This window comes from Schistocerca piceifrons, chromosome X, assembly GCF_021461385.2.
Source record: "Schistocerca piceifrons isolate TAMUIC-IGC-003096 chromosome X, iqSchPice1.1, whole genome shotgun sequence".
Taxonomy (NCBI): Eukaryota; Metazoa; Arthropoda; class Insecta; order Orthoptera; family Acrididae; genus Schistocerca; species Schistocerca piceifrons.
Genome location: NC_060149.1, coordinates 533,747,966 through 533,760,871, shown reverse-complemented (window position 1 = coordinate 533,760,871; position 12,906 = coordinate 533,747,966). Strand labels below are relative to the sequence as shown.

At 42.7% G+C, this 12,906-nt stretch overlaps 1 protein-coding gene across 1 annotated transcript in view; it reads right to left on the bottom strand.

Annotated features, from left to right (window-relative positions):
- Positions 1-648: 648 nt before the first annotated feature.
- Positions 649-12,906, bottom strand: part of LOC124722502 (bombesin receptor subtype-3-like) — a 174,194-nt gene continuing 161,936 nt past the window's right edge. Inside the window, exon 4 of the mRNA XM_047247657.1 lies at positions 649-885. Coding sequence (XP_047103613.1) covers positions 649-885 — 237 coding nt within the window. The remainder of the gene's footprint in view (positions 886-12,906) is intronic.

Below are 12,906 nucleotides of genomic sequence, written 5' to 3'. Positions count from 1 at the left end.
CTAAGCTTCTGTCAGCCCGCCGCCTTCGAGGGGGATCGAAATTCAATACAGAAAAAGAAAACTGCAAGAGATACAGGATACAGAGGGACCTGTGAAAGCACCTCTAGGTGGACGAAACTCTGAACTGATGACGAGAGGTGATAGTCTATGTATTATGTAACACAGCTACTGTGATATATTTTTTACTACTGTAACTAAAGAGAAGAATGTCATTATTATACTGCAAGATGATATGTGTTTTACAATGACAGGTAGCATGTGTCACAGAGAACCAGAGCGTGAGACTATGCTTTCGTAAAAAGAACATACTACGAGTTGGTACCCGAATTCGGATTACAGGTTTCATTTAAAATTACATTCAGTTTCATTGCTAGAATTTACTTAATAATTATGTAGTTGTATAAATGTTATTTAACTTTTATCTTTTATATGATCATACAACCAGTTGTACAGTTCACTTTTGTTTCTTTGTAACAAATCATAGATACGGTCACAAATAAGTAAAGACAGTGATTGTGTACGTACCGAAATAAATATTTCTTACTTATTGGTGTTTTGTCTCCTTTACCGTACTGGGGACTCCCGTTTGTATTTGACACTCCTGTACTCGACCACACACAAGACCAATTTCCGTCAGTTATATCTTACTCATTTTGGAATTACTTGGGCGAAAATAAGGAATACACACCTGTTGTTCATCCAGTAGTAGATTGCAGGGTTTACGCCGGCATTTGCCATGGCGAGCCAGTAGAAGCAGAGGTAGAGGTGCTGCGCGTACGAACTGGATGCCATTGCTGGGTCATGGTACGCGTACACGAAGTAGGCGTGGTATGGCAGCCAGCAGCTCGCGAAGATCGATACCACCAGCACCAGCATACGCACCACCTGCATGATACACAGTCAGCCTTCTGTATGGTTTCTTGAGATATCTCGCCGTATCCTCCCTCCCTCTTTGACTAACTGAAAATGGATTAAGTGACGACACAGTCAGTTAGCAAAGTCGAAGGTGATCCATGCAGCGCAAGAAAAGAAACATCTAATTTATACTCTGCGCAAAAATGTATCACTTTTTAGAAACTCCGTAATTGTCTCCTATTGCGACGTATAAGTCTGAAATTTGGCCTAAATGTGACTACAAACTTCCTCTGTAATAGTGTAAAAGCATCGCGCCCTGCAACGTCGCTCCCGGGTTCGGCGACACTTCTAACAGCAAGGTGTCGACCATGAGCGAAAACTGCCATAGCGCAGAGGTTCATGTGGGTTGTAAGATGGGTTAAGGATGCGACAGTGCCACCACATTTAACCACAATTCTGCGCAACACAATAGTGAACGTATCACATGATGAAAAGGCCTTCACACGACCTCTTACCCACATATCACCCATCTTTTGACGCCTCTGCGATGGAGGTCAGAAGCGCGACATCCAGCGTTGAACTCGCGTAATTTTTTAGAGGTGACAGAGGAAAACAATTCAGACACATCGTCGCTCAAAGTCGACACGGAAAGCCCTCGGGAGATGGCATCAAAGGTATCAATGAAAACAACACTTCTTTTGGGGCACTGATTCGGTCTAAAACGACAGTTAGCCGTGCGATGAGCAACAGGCCGACGTTCTTGGTAACGTTCCACACCGATGACACCCTCCGAGCGATTTAACGCTACTCTAAGGACATCGTGGGGCTGCAACCCCACTGAACATCATAGGATCCCTTTAGAGTATAGTGCGACCGCAATGTTTGCTCTGGTTCATGCAGTGGAGCCAACAGGGACCGTTCAAAACCAATCGACGATATCTAAACGTCATCCGAAGTAGCAAAAAGTATTTATGTTTTTTCATCCCTCCTTTTTCACTCCTCCCTGTCTCATGCTCATGGGGAAGAGGGGGGGGGGGGGGGGGCGGGGGGGTCTGCAAGATAGACATGTCCCCGAATAAAACGATAAGGGCCCCTGGTCGGCCACACCGTCGGTGTCATCCACAACCCTTTGCTGAACACGTTAAAAATGTACCCGTCAGGGACTTGAACACGCATACAGCTCAGTAGTGCCTGGTGGCTGCTCTATCACATGAGGTAATGAAACCCCCTCAAAACGGGTGTCGCATTCCAAGGGATTGCCCGCCCTCAGGCGCTAGGTCAGGCACGAAGCACCACTTAGTTGAATGGGCGTTGAAGTCTCTGACAGATACATTTTGAACATACTCAAGAAAGGTGCATGGATGACACAGAGGATGTTGCGAATGTGGGGAGCCTTCGCCGTTTTATTGACGCACATGTCACTCTTCTTGGACCCTCCTCCTTACCCTCCGCCCCCCACCCCTTCTCCTCCATAGTCACGCCACATGAAGCTCGAAACAGGAGGGGTGAAAACGCATGAACATCTGTTGCTGCTTCGAATGACGTTCATTTTTCGTCGTGTGGTTTTTAACGGTCCTTAGTGGTTCCACCCTGTATACCAGAGCAAAAATTGTGCTCTCATTACACTCCAAAATAGTCGGATCACGTTTATTGGGTTGCAGCCCCACTATGTCCTTAGATTAGGTCTGAATCGTCCTTGAGGTGTCAGCTGTGTCGGACGTTGACAATAACGTCGCCCTGTTGCTGATCGCACAGCCAACTGTCCTATTCGACCGCGAAATGTTTAGGAATCAATGTCCCAAAGGAAGTGGTGTTTTCATTGACGCCCTTTATGCCACCTCCTGAGGGCTTTTCGAGTCGATTCTGAGTGGCGGTGTGTCTGAAATGTTTTCCGCTGCCACCCATAAGAAAACGCGTGATTTCAGCACTGGGTAACGCGCTTCTGACCTCATCTACATCTACATTTATTCTCCGCAAGCCACCCAACGGTGTGTGGCTCCATCGCAGAGGCACCAAAAGACGAGGTGAAATGTTGGTAAGAGGGCGTGTGAAGACCTTCCCATCAAGTGACACGTCCACGATGGCGTGGCGCAGAACTGTGGTGCCAATTTGATATCATTAACCTACCTTATACCTCACAATCATTAACCCATCTTATACCTCACATTGCTGTTACGGAAATTTGTGTATGATATATATCGATTTTATGCCTCAAACAGCTCGTTTTTTACACACTGTCAGTGTATTTACTTGTTGTCTTCGATAGTGGACTCAAATGCAAAATATTCCAACAAATTTTATGAGAGAAATGTGAAATATGACATGGACGATACAAATACACGTGACCTAAAAAACTTCCTCCAGTTGCACATGTCATCAGAGGTAAAATCTTAGCTATGAGGGAACTTGCAACAGGAACCATTCTCCGTTTCCGTGTTTAGTAGAAAAACTGTAGGATACAACATATAGGACAATAACTGAAGAACAACAGAACGAGAAAATATTGCTATGATACTTCTGTTAAGATATTTTAGTCACGCTTTTTTGTGATGTTGCGTTTTGTTACTCTTTCTGGCTCCTGAAGATAAGTTATGTCAATTACATTTGTTATTTACAAAGAGTGAACTTAAGGGGCTCCGGAAAGGCTCAAAATCATGAAAAGTTCAATTTTTACTTTTTTGCGTTTTCTGAATCTGCAGACTATTACCTTTTAATAGATATATAATTTATTCAATTCCGAAGACTACAACTATTTTTAAATTTTTTTTGAAATGTGTTCTACATGGGCGTGACCCTCTGTGGCGCTGTTAAACTGCTGTCAAATGGTGTTATTATTAACGTCCGTGTTCATCAGTTACATTTTAGTGATGTGAGATAAAGTATGTGTTGTGGCTAACCTGTGATGGTTCAATATATATCGCTGGTGTGATTGTCGATTGTTTCATGTTTATTTACTCTGTCGTTATCTCGAAAATATTCGTAATTAATTCTGTTTCTTGAGTCTCTGTTTTGTTGAAGTATAATAATGAGTAAAAGTAAAGTTATTAGAAATCCTCTGAAGGCTTTTAAGAAAAGGAGAAATGTTGGAAAGCCAAAGGTATGTGTTATTACTGTAAACAATAAAGACGATAACCAAGTGAGTGAACCTAACCTCTCAAGTACACCTGCCCATAGCAGTCAAAGTGGGAAAGAAAATACTTCACAGAAGAAGCTTGGTTCAATGAGTGAAAACTATGGATGTTTTATGGGCGAATCGGATGTGAATGAAATATTTGATATGTCGGTTCTCAAAGGAATTTTTTCAAACTGTGTAAGATGTATTCATTGTAGTGAACTCGGTCTGGAACTCTCCATAATAAAGCGCGTAGGACTTGCTAGTGAAATACAACTGAAATGTGATAAGTGTTCACACATGACCACCTTTTGGAACAGTGTTGCAGTAACTGCAACTGAAGAAAATGGTAGCAAAATCTACGAACACAACAACGAGCGATGCTTGCTTTAGACAAGGAACGCCTTCGGGCTGCAGACAGGGCTGTAAAGAGTCTAGAAATACAAGCAAGAGTAAACAGGAGGAGGAACAAGAGGAAGCTGGAGGAGGAGTCTGCAGAGGATGAAGTTAATCCGTCCTATGGACCTGGAATGCACTAAAAAGTTAATCCAATCTTTGTCGCTCGATTCCCAAAACTTTTATTTTCTCATGCTAATTACATGTTTTCTAAGGATCATCCAAACATATTTGTTTCAAACTTTCAGTAAATGTTACACAGTACCTTCTGCATAATTTAACACAGCCTTTATCCAAAAAAAACTGTATATTTTTGAATATATAAATAAAAAATTGCAAAAAAATGTTGTGAATTTTCATTACAATTGAAAAAACATCATCTTTAATAACTGAACTAAAATTTTGTAAAATCCCTGTGTTAAGTTGTAGCCCATATTCCAATAAATAATCTGTAAAAAGTTCAACTTCCTACCTCAAATACTTTGTGAGGAAAGATGTAATTTATAAGCGTTATTTTAACATTGCAAGTATAGGGCGTTCCGGAGCCCCTTAAGTGTGGTCATTTACAATCATGTTAAGTTAAGTAGCGTACTTGTGTATAACAACTTTCAATCATTAAAGTAAACGTTACACCAGCTACAGAAATGTAGTTAAAGTACACATGAAAAATCCACTTATCATTGCGACTAAATTGCTGCTAGTTACCCTCTGCAGAATTACTTTGATCCTTACAGTGAACTACGTAAACTAAAATAAGAACCTCCTTTCTTCAACGCACTTAGATTTAAAAACAATAATACACCCAGTCTGTTTAGTTACCATAGGAGAACAGTCTGTCTTTAATAATTAATAGTGTTTCAGTTTCAGTTCTATAGAAGTCGCCAGACATAATAGTGTTAGTGTTATATAATGCGAATATAAATTATTCTTTTGCTCTGTATGTACATACTTCACACACTACTAAGCTCAGAGAAGAACTGCATTTCTTAATGATTTTTTTACCTGAAGATGACTCTCAGACTCAAAATCAGGTTTCAACAACAGCTGTATAATGACACAGAGAGACTATTATGGTGTAAAAGATCTATATTTACATCTGCATGCACTTACATACTCCGCTCAGAGTGACGTGGCGCAGTAGTTGTCACACTGGAGTCGCGTTCGGGAGGACGCCGGTACAAACCCATGTCCGTCCATTGTGATTTTGACTTTTCGTGAATTCACTTTGAAAGGAAACGTCCGATTTCCTCCCCTATCATTGAAACACGCTGAGCTTGTGCTCCGTCTCTAATGGCCTCGATGTCGACAGGACGTTAAAACCTAATCTTCTTTTTATACACTCCTGCACCACTATTCCACCCGCAAATGGACTGATGGAAAAACGACTATCTGTAAGCGTTCGTACGAGCACTGGTTACTTTTATCTTGTCTTTGTGTTCCTTACGCGAGCTGTATGTAGTTGGCACTCTGATCGTTCTGCAGTGTGTCGCAAATATTGGTTCCAATAAACTTTCGCAACAGTTTTTCGCGAAAAGCACGTCTTTTTCCCTACAAGGATTCCCATTTGAGTTCAGGGAACATTTCCGTAAAACTGGCGTGTTGGACAAACCAACCGGTAACAGATCTTGGAGCACGTCTCTGAATTGCTTCGATGTCGTCATTTAATCTGATCTGGAGGGGATCCCAAAACCTCGAACAGTACTCAAGAATGCTCACAGAAGTATTCAGTGCTCGTTCGCTTGTACGTACGAACTAAACTTCCAGAGAATTATCCCAACCATTTGCCTTTCCTACAAGCGACCTTATGTGCTTGTGCTATTTCATGTCGTTTTGCATCGTTACGCCTAGATATTTAATAGATATGGCATGCGAAGCAATACATCATTAATACTACGTTATTACTTTGTCCTACTTCTCTTCATTACTGAAATTTTCACACATTTAGAGCAAACTGCCATTGTCGTACTTAATGGATATTCTATCTAGGTCATGTTCTATCCTCATGCTGTCACTTCAAGATCACATTTTTTCCGTGCGCTACAGCGTCATTGCCGGCCGAGTTGGCCGAGCTGTGCTAGGCGCTACAGTCTGGAACCGCGACCTCGGCATTCTGCAAACTTAGCTCTGCGTATGGCCTTGTTTCTAACTGGTCAGTTTGGGTTTTGAGTTCCACCACACCAATTATTTGTTACCAACTTTCACTACCCTCTATGGTAATTAGTAGACATCTTTAACAGAAACACCAGGTTTGAAGAAACAGAAGAGAGACAAGTGAAATAAAAGGTTTATTTGATGACTATAATTACTGTGGTAATATTTTATAAGAGGCATTACGCAAGTCTTGCAAACGATGGATAGCAACCTATTGTTTTTTTTTTATTCCTATGCATAAACGGTTTCCATAAATGTACAACTTTATGACTTATAAGACTTTGGTTTGTTCAAAACATTCATATGTCACTGCGGAGACTATGTCTGCATTCTGAGACCATTCGGAAAATATCGCTGTTTTATTCAGTCACCCCTAGTCTCCAAATCTGCCCAAGTGCAAAAGTCGTCTCAGTTCCATGCCATAATTCCCATCAAACAGTTTTCATCTAAACCACATAGCACAACTGGTGCTCATTTTCTGGTAGAAAACGCAAGAATTTTCAGGCTTTAAAGTTCAAATTTTACTATCCAAGACTAATATCATGTTTGAGGAAAAGTGGAGGTGGTGGATTGTGGAGCCACTTTCAAGTACTACCCAAGTACTTGGCAATATCGTATTAACTGTTGCGTTGATCTGCTTGTTTTGAACAGCCACCAGTTTATGGGAAGACACCAACCGATAAGTAAATTTCCACGGCTCTTATTTTGTCCTCAAAGAATGTAACAAGTAAACAAATATAGTTGGCAATATTGTCCAAGCTGGGCGTGATAAAAGAACCTTCTACACTAATCTTATTCAGTAACGTCAAATTCCAATATTAAAACGCGTTTATGAATTCCAGTATAAGCATGAACCCTTTTGAAATAAACACCCTTAGACAAGTTTCTCAGAAATATTTGTAGCGTTCGTAAAAAGACAAAACGTGTGTATTCCATGACTGACACGCTAAGAACAGCGTAGCTATGGTCGGTGTAGATGTATAGAACAAGCGATATTCATGCAAAAAGATAAACTGATGGTTTTTAGACAAATTTATTACAGAAGTTTATGATGACGAACGGTAACCATCCCACGCATAACTACAGCAAATATTGGTGGAAAAAGTGCTGTAGTGTTGGACTATAGCTCTGAAGGAACAAGAATTCCAAGTGTCATCCGTTTATTTTGTTTACTTAATCCATGATTTTTGTAAACCACCTCATGATTGCCACAGCAAATACAGTACATCACTAGTAGTAGCAGTAGTAGTTCGTACAAGATTGTGCAAAAGTTGTATCCGTGCACGCATTAGAATTTAACGAATCGTGCAATTTGTTGAATGAGCATTTCTCCCGCCAAACGGGTACTGAGGCAAAGAGAGAACAGATCATCCAACGCAGGGAGCTTAGTGATCAGTCTCATGCGTCCGGGATAGCGAATTTGCAAAAGCTCGCCCGGAAACGCAAATTCGAACCTACTAATTGCGGTGTCTCGTGCGATGTGTCTTCAATGAAGGACGTAATTGTAAGATTAGCACCGGGTACGAAGGTCCAGATTACAGCTTTAGACTTATCCGACCCCGAGTTAAGCACAATCGCACATATTGCCAAAACGTTTGAGATACTTGCAGCAGCTCAAAATGCGTTTTCAGGTATTCGGCAAATAACTAAGCTCTCCGCCACGCGTCAACAACTTACTCTCCAAGATGAAAATCAGGATGTGACTCATGAGCAAGGAGCGTTTGTTGGTCCCAAGTAGATTTCTGCAGACTTTTAAAACAGACACAACATAGCCAGGAATCTAGAAGTAGCTTAAGTTTCTTAGAGAATAAGAAAAAGTTCCCCCACAGAGTGGGAGATTTCACCTAGAAACAGGCGTAGAGATACCGCTTCCCTTCTGTATCTGCGGCAGATCACAGTGGCTGCCCTCCTCAGCAAAGGATTCGCTCCCATTGATATTTAAGTCTTGTTCAGGCCGTTGAAGGCACCACGAATATCGTCAGCGTGACATTTTTTTCTACGTATGTCTTAAGCGAGGACACTTGGCGGTAGTGTGCCTGGGCGGAGAACAATACGGCGGGCCACTGCGGCCGTGTTCGTCAATACACTATGGGCGAGACCCGTCCAAGAGCATAATAAGCTCCTGATTGAACTGAATATCAATAATATTACCATTAAATTCAATTTTGATGACAGCAGTTTATTTTACTAACTAGGAAACCTAGCAGCGTTTGGGCTCCCCCTGCCTGCAATCACCGCGGCGGTAGGTTATCTCATAAAGCCGGCAAAAGATTCCTTTGAGAGGGAAATTATTGCACGGGAAAAATGGCGGAGCGTGTACGGGCAAATCATTTTGATGGTCTATGTTCACCATCAGATGTCAACAGTTTTGGTTTAGATATGTTCATCGTCTTTGGTTTCAAATCATTGAATGAAATGACCTTCGCATCAAGCTTAGTACTATACGAGGATTTAGAAACATTATTAGAGAATTATCAGTAGTTATTCCTGTTATGATGCTCTATCTTTCGAGGAGCCAAATATTATATCCTTGTTGCCAATGATTAACTGTTGGAAAAGACAAATGCGTGGAAGGTTGCCAAAGGATCTGTCACCGTAGGAATCTGGACAGGGAAGCAAAAGATTAGTTGATACAAGTGAACTTTAAATAAACATATTCTACTCAACTTGTGGGGGAAGAAATGCTACACCGTTGACAATTTGTGGCAGACGCGGCTACCTACGAGCAGAAGCCCGACACGGGCGTGCGTCTAAATACACTGAATGTTTCCTGGTAGAGCTATCGAACTCGCAGTAACGTTCGGCACCAGTTAGTGACTGGAAGTAATCTTAAACTAGATGACTGGTGCCCAGGGCCCGCCGCTTATAACACAATCCTGTCTTCAATGGTCGGCGGCCTGTGGGTTCATCGTTGGTGGCGATGTTCACAGCGCCGCTCACTGCGCCCGCAGGCATCTTCGAGGTACTGGCTCCGACAGTATCGAAAAGCTACGGTACTACAATTTCAATCAACGCTGAATGAGGCCAAAAACTTTGAAGGTCAAATTCCACTTAAACAGTTCGTTGTGTCCAACCTTTGTCATCTAAGGTAGTCCGTTCACAATGCTGAAGCATTAAAGGCCATATTAGACAGGTTACAAAAACTGGGAGTAATTGCGCCAGGATCGTCGTAAACAAAGCTACTGGGTCCATTAGAAATTGCTGGGATTTTAAGGCTACGATTGACGCACGAAGTGAGATCCACATTTACCCAGTTTCTAGGCCACAGGGGCTTTTAGCAAAGTTAGCAGACGGCAATATTTATCAAAGAGGGACTAGAAGGACGCATATTTGCAGCTACCTCTTGATACAGACACCTAGAAAATCTTGGTAATAAACGGACATTTTGGAATGCATCAGTACAAGAGAGACTATTTAGTGTACTCTCAACAGTAGTAATTTTCAAAAGATATGCAGAGGAACTACCTCAAGGTATTCCAAAGCGCGTAAACTATTTGGATGACATTTGGTTGGCAGGTGTTACCAGGGAAGTGCACATACAAAAACTTGCAAACACTACTTTTGATAGAGAGCAGGCTGAATTTTGACCTGGAGAAATGCAATTATTTGCACCATCCGCGCAGTATTTGCGGAATATGTCAAGGTGCAACGGAATCACGACGAGGGCAGGGCACGTTGACACTATACAGAAACTGGTGGCTCCAATAAACTTAAAGGAACTGTAGTTTTTCGTGATGAAACCGAAATACTATCCAAAGTGCATTCCTCAGCTCACACATCCATTGAACGATTTGTGGAAGTAAGTCATTCCATTTGGCCTCAAGAGTGTCACAAAGCATTTTTGCAGTGAAAAAACACCTGAGGTCGGCCCCATGTTTACAAACGTTCACACCAGGCAAGCTTACGACTCTTGCAACTGACGTATCACAGTAGGCATAGAAGCCGTCTTCTCGCAAAGAATGCTGATAATACAAAACATACAAAAGCTTTTACGCTCAAGACACTCTTGCAAGCACAGCAAAATTATTCACAAATAGGTAAGAAAGCACTAGCAGTTGTGTACGGCATTAAAACAAATTCCACATTTTACTATATGTGAATAAGTTCCAGTTATTAGCAGACCACAAGCATCTCAGTTCTCATTTTGGTCTAGGTTATCACCTTCCAGACAAAACCGGGCAGCGTTTGTGACGTTGAGCACTGCTCTTAAGTAGTTTTCACTATGACATTCATTTACGTCCCACTACACGACATGCAAACACCGATGCATTATAATGGTTCCTCACTTGTCCCGGTGTTGAGTTAGACAGTCAGGAACCAGTGTGTTTTGCCCTAGATGAGACTACAAAAATGGCTCTGAGCACTATGGGACTTAACATCTGAGGTCATCAGTCCCCTAGAACTTAGAACTACTTAAACCTAACTAACCTAAGGACATCACACACATCCATGCCCGAGGCAGGATTCGAACCTGCGACCGTAGCGGTCGCGCGGTTCCAGACTGTAGCGCCTAGAAACGCTCGGCCACTTCGGCCGGCAGATGAGACTACGCGTCACATCTTTCAAGATTTCGCGATCACCACTAGAGAAACAGCAATAGTCATGACGACTTTCTGTGAAAAGTAGCGTCGGCAGTGCAATGTGGTTGGCCAGAGTGTCTCCCAAAAGGATCACACCTGGCGTAGGAGGTTATTTTTCTATGAAAGCTGTATCGAGAGTCGTTTTGTTCCACCTTCACTCCATGCCACATCACATTTGGGGTATCGAGGATGAAAGGTTTAGCTTGACGCCACGTTTATCGTTCAGGTATGAAAAGTGTAATAGTACACGCAGTGCGCTCGCAGCCTGTACTCTTCGGACAGGGTGCACATAGAATTCACTGGTCTTTTACAGGGTGCAATGTGTTTGCTGGTGGTGGATGCGTTCTCTAATTTTCGTTATGTGACGTGTTCTCTTCTACAACCACTCACACTTCAATCAGAGCCCCAGATACGATTTTCGCCGCAAAAGGAGCTCCCCAGATCTTAGTATCTGGCAACGGATGCCAGATTGTTTTGGTAGAATTTGAGGCATTCTGTCAACGTACTGCGCGGGAGGGCGTGCTGAAAAGTAATGTCTCAGATTTTTTTACGTAAAAACTCTTAAGGTTTTTTAAATAAAACAAATTTTATTAACATACCCTTCAGGTCTACATATTTATTACTCAACATGACCACACTGGCGTCGAACAAATTTCTCCCAACGAGAGACCAGGTTGTCGATACTGTCACTGTAGAATGTTTGACTTGTTCACGGAGCCACAACACCGCGCCTGATTGCACCATTTCACCACTATCAAAGCGAAGTCCTCGGGGGTATTATTTATGTTTTGGAAGCAGATGAAAATCAGATGGGACCACTTTGGGACAGTATGGAGGATGGTGGATGACAGTAAACCCAAGGCGCTGGATTGTTACGGATGGGCCGGCCGGTGTGGTGTGGCCGAGCGGTTCTAGGCGCTTCAGTCTCGAACCGCGCGACCGCTACGGTCGCAGGTTCGAATCCTGCCTCGGGCATGGCTGTGTGTGATGTTCTTAGGTTAGTTGGGTTTAAGTAGTTCTGAATTGTAGGGGACTGATGACCTCAGATGTTAAGTCGCATAGTGCTCAGAGCCATTTGAACCATTTTTTTGTTACGGATGTCGGAGCGCTCATGTGTGTTCTGGCATTCTCAGGCTGAAGGAGACTGTGCTCCATGTGTGGACGAAGTTTCCCGCTGTTAGAAACTTTTTACAGCACGCTGTTTCTCACTCACAGACATAGTTATGTTACAAGCCGCCGTGTTACACGCAACAACAAGGAGCTCTCCAGCGGAAGAGGACGGCAACTTGTGTCAGCGAAGCGAGAAAGTCAGCCACGTAATATGCACGACATTTAATACCTCAATTGATATTGTGAACAGAGTAATAAATTCGGAGGCACTACTTTCCAGCACTTCCTCATAATATGGCACCTGACCACTACCCCTTTCCACCTGGCGTCGATCTCGAAAGCTGAGTGAATGGTCAGAAATTTCAGGGCACAAATGAGGAAATCAGTGGCGTCGATGCCGGCAGAACACGCACGACAATGTTTCTTGCAACATACCGAACAACCTTAACCAACGAGTGAAGCATGGCCAAGGTACTACACGGGCGCAAGCTGTGCACACTCCTGGACCTGCTGTAACCTGCATCGCAAGCCCCGAGCCTAAGTAACACACCCCGTAACCAGCAAGGTGTTCCGTGTGGGCTCACAGTCCTACATCTATATCTACATCTACATCATACTCGGCAATTCACATAATGGTGTACGGCGGAAGGTGCTTCTGGTACCACTAAACCATTTCCCTCTTCCCTCTTCCACTCGCGAATA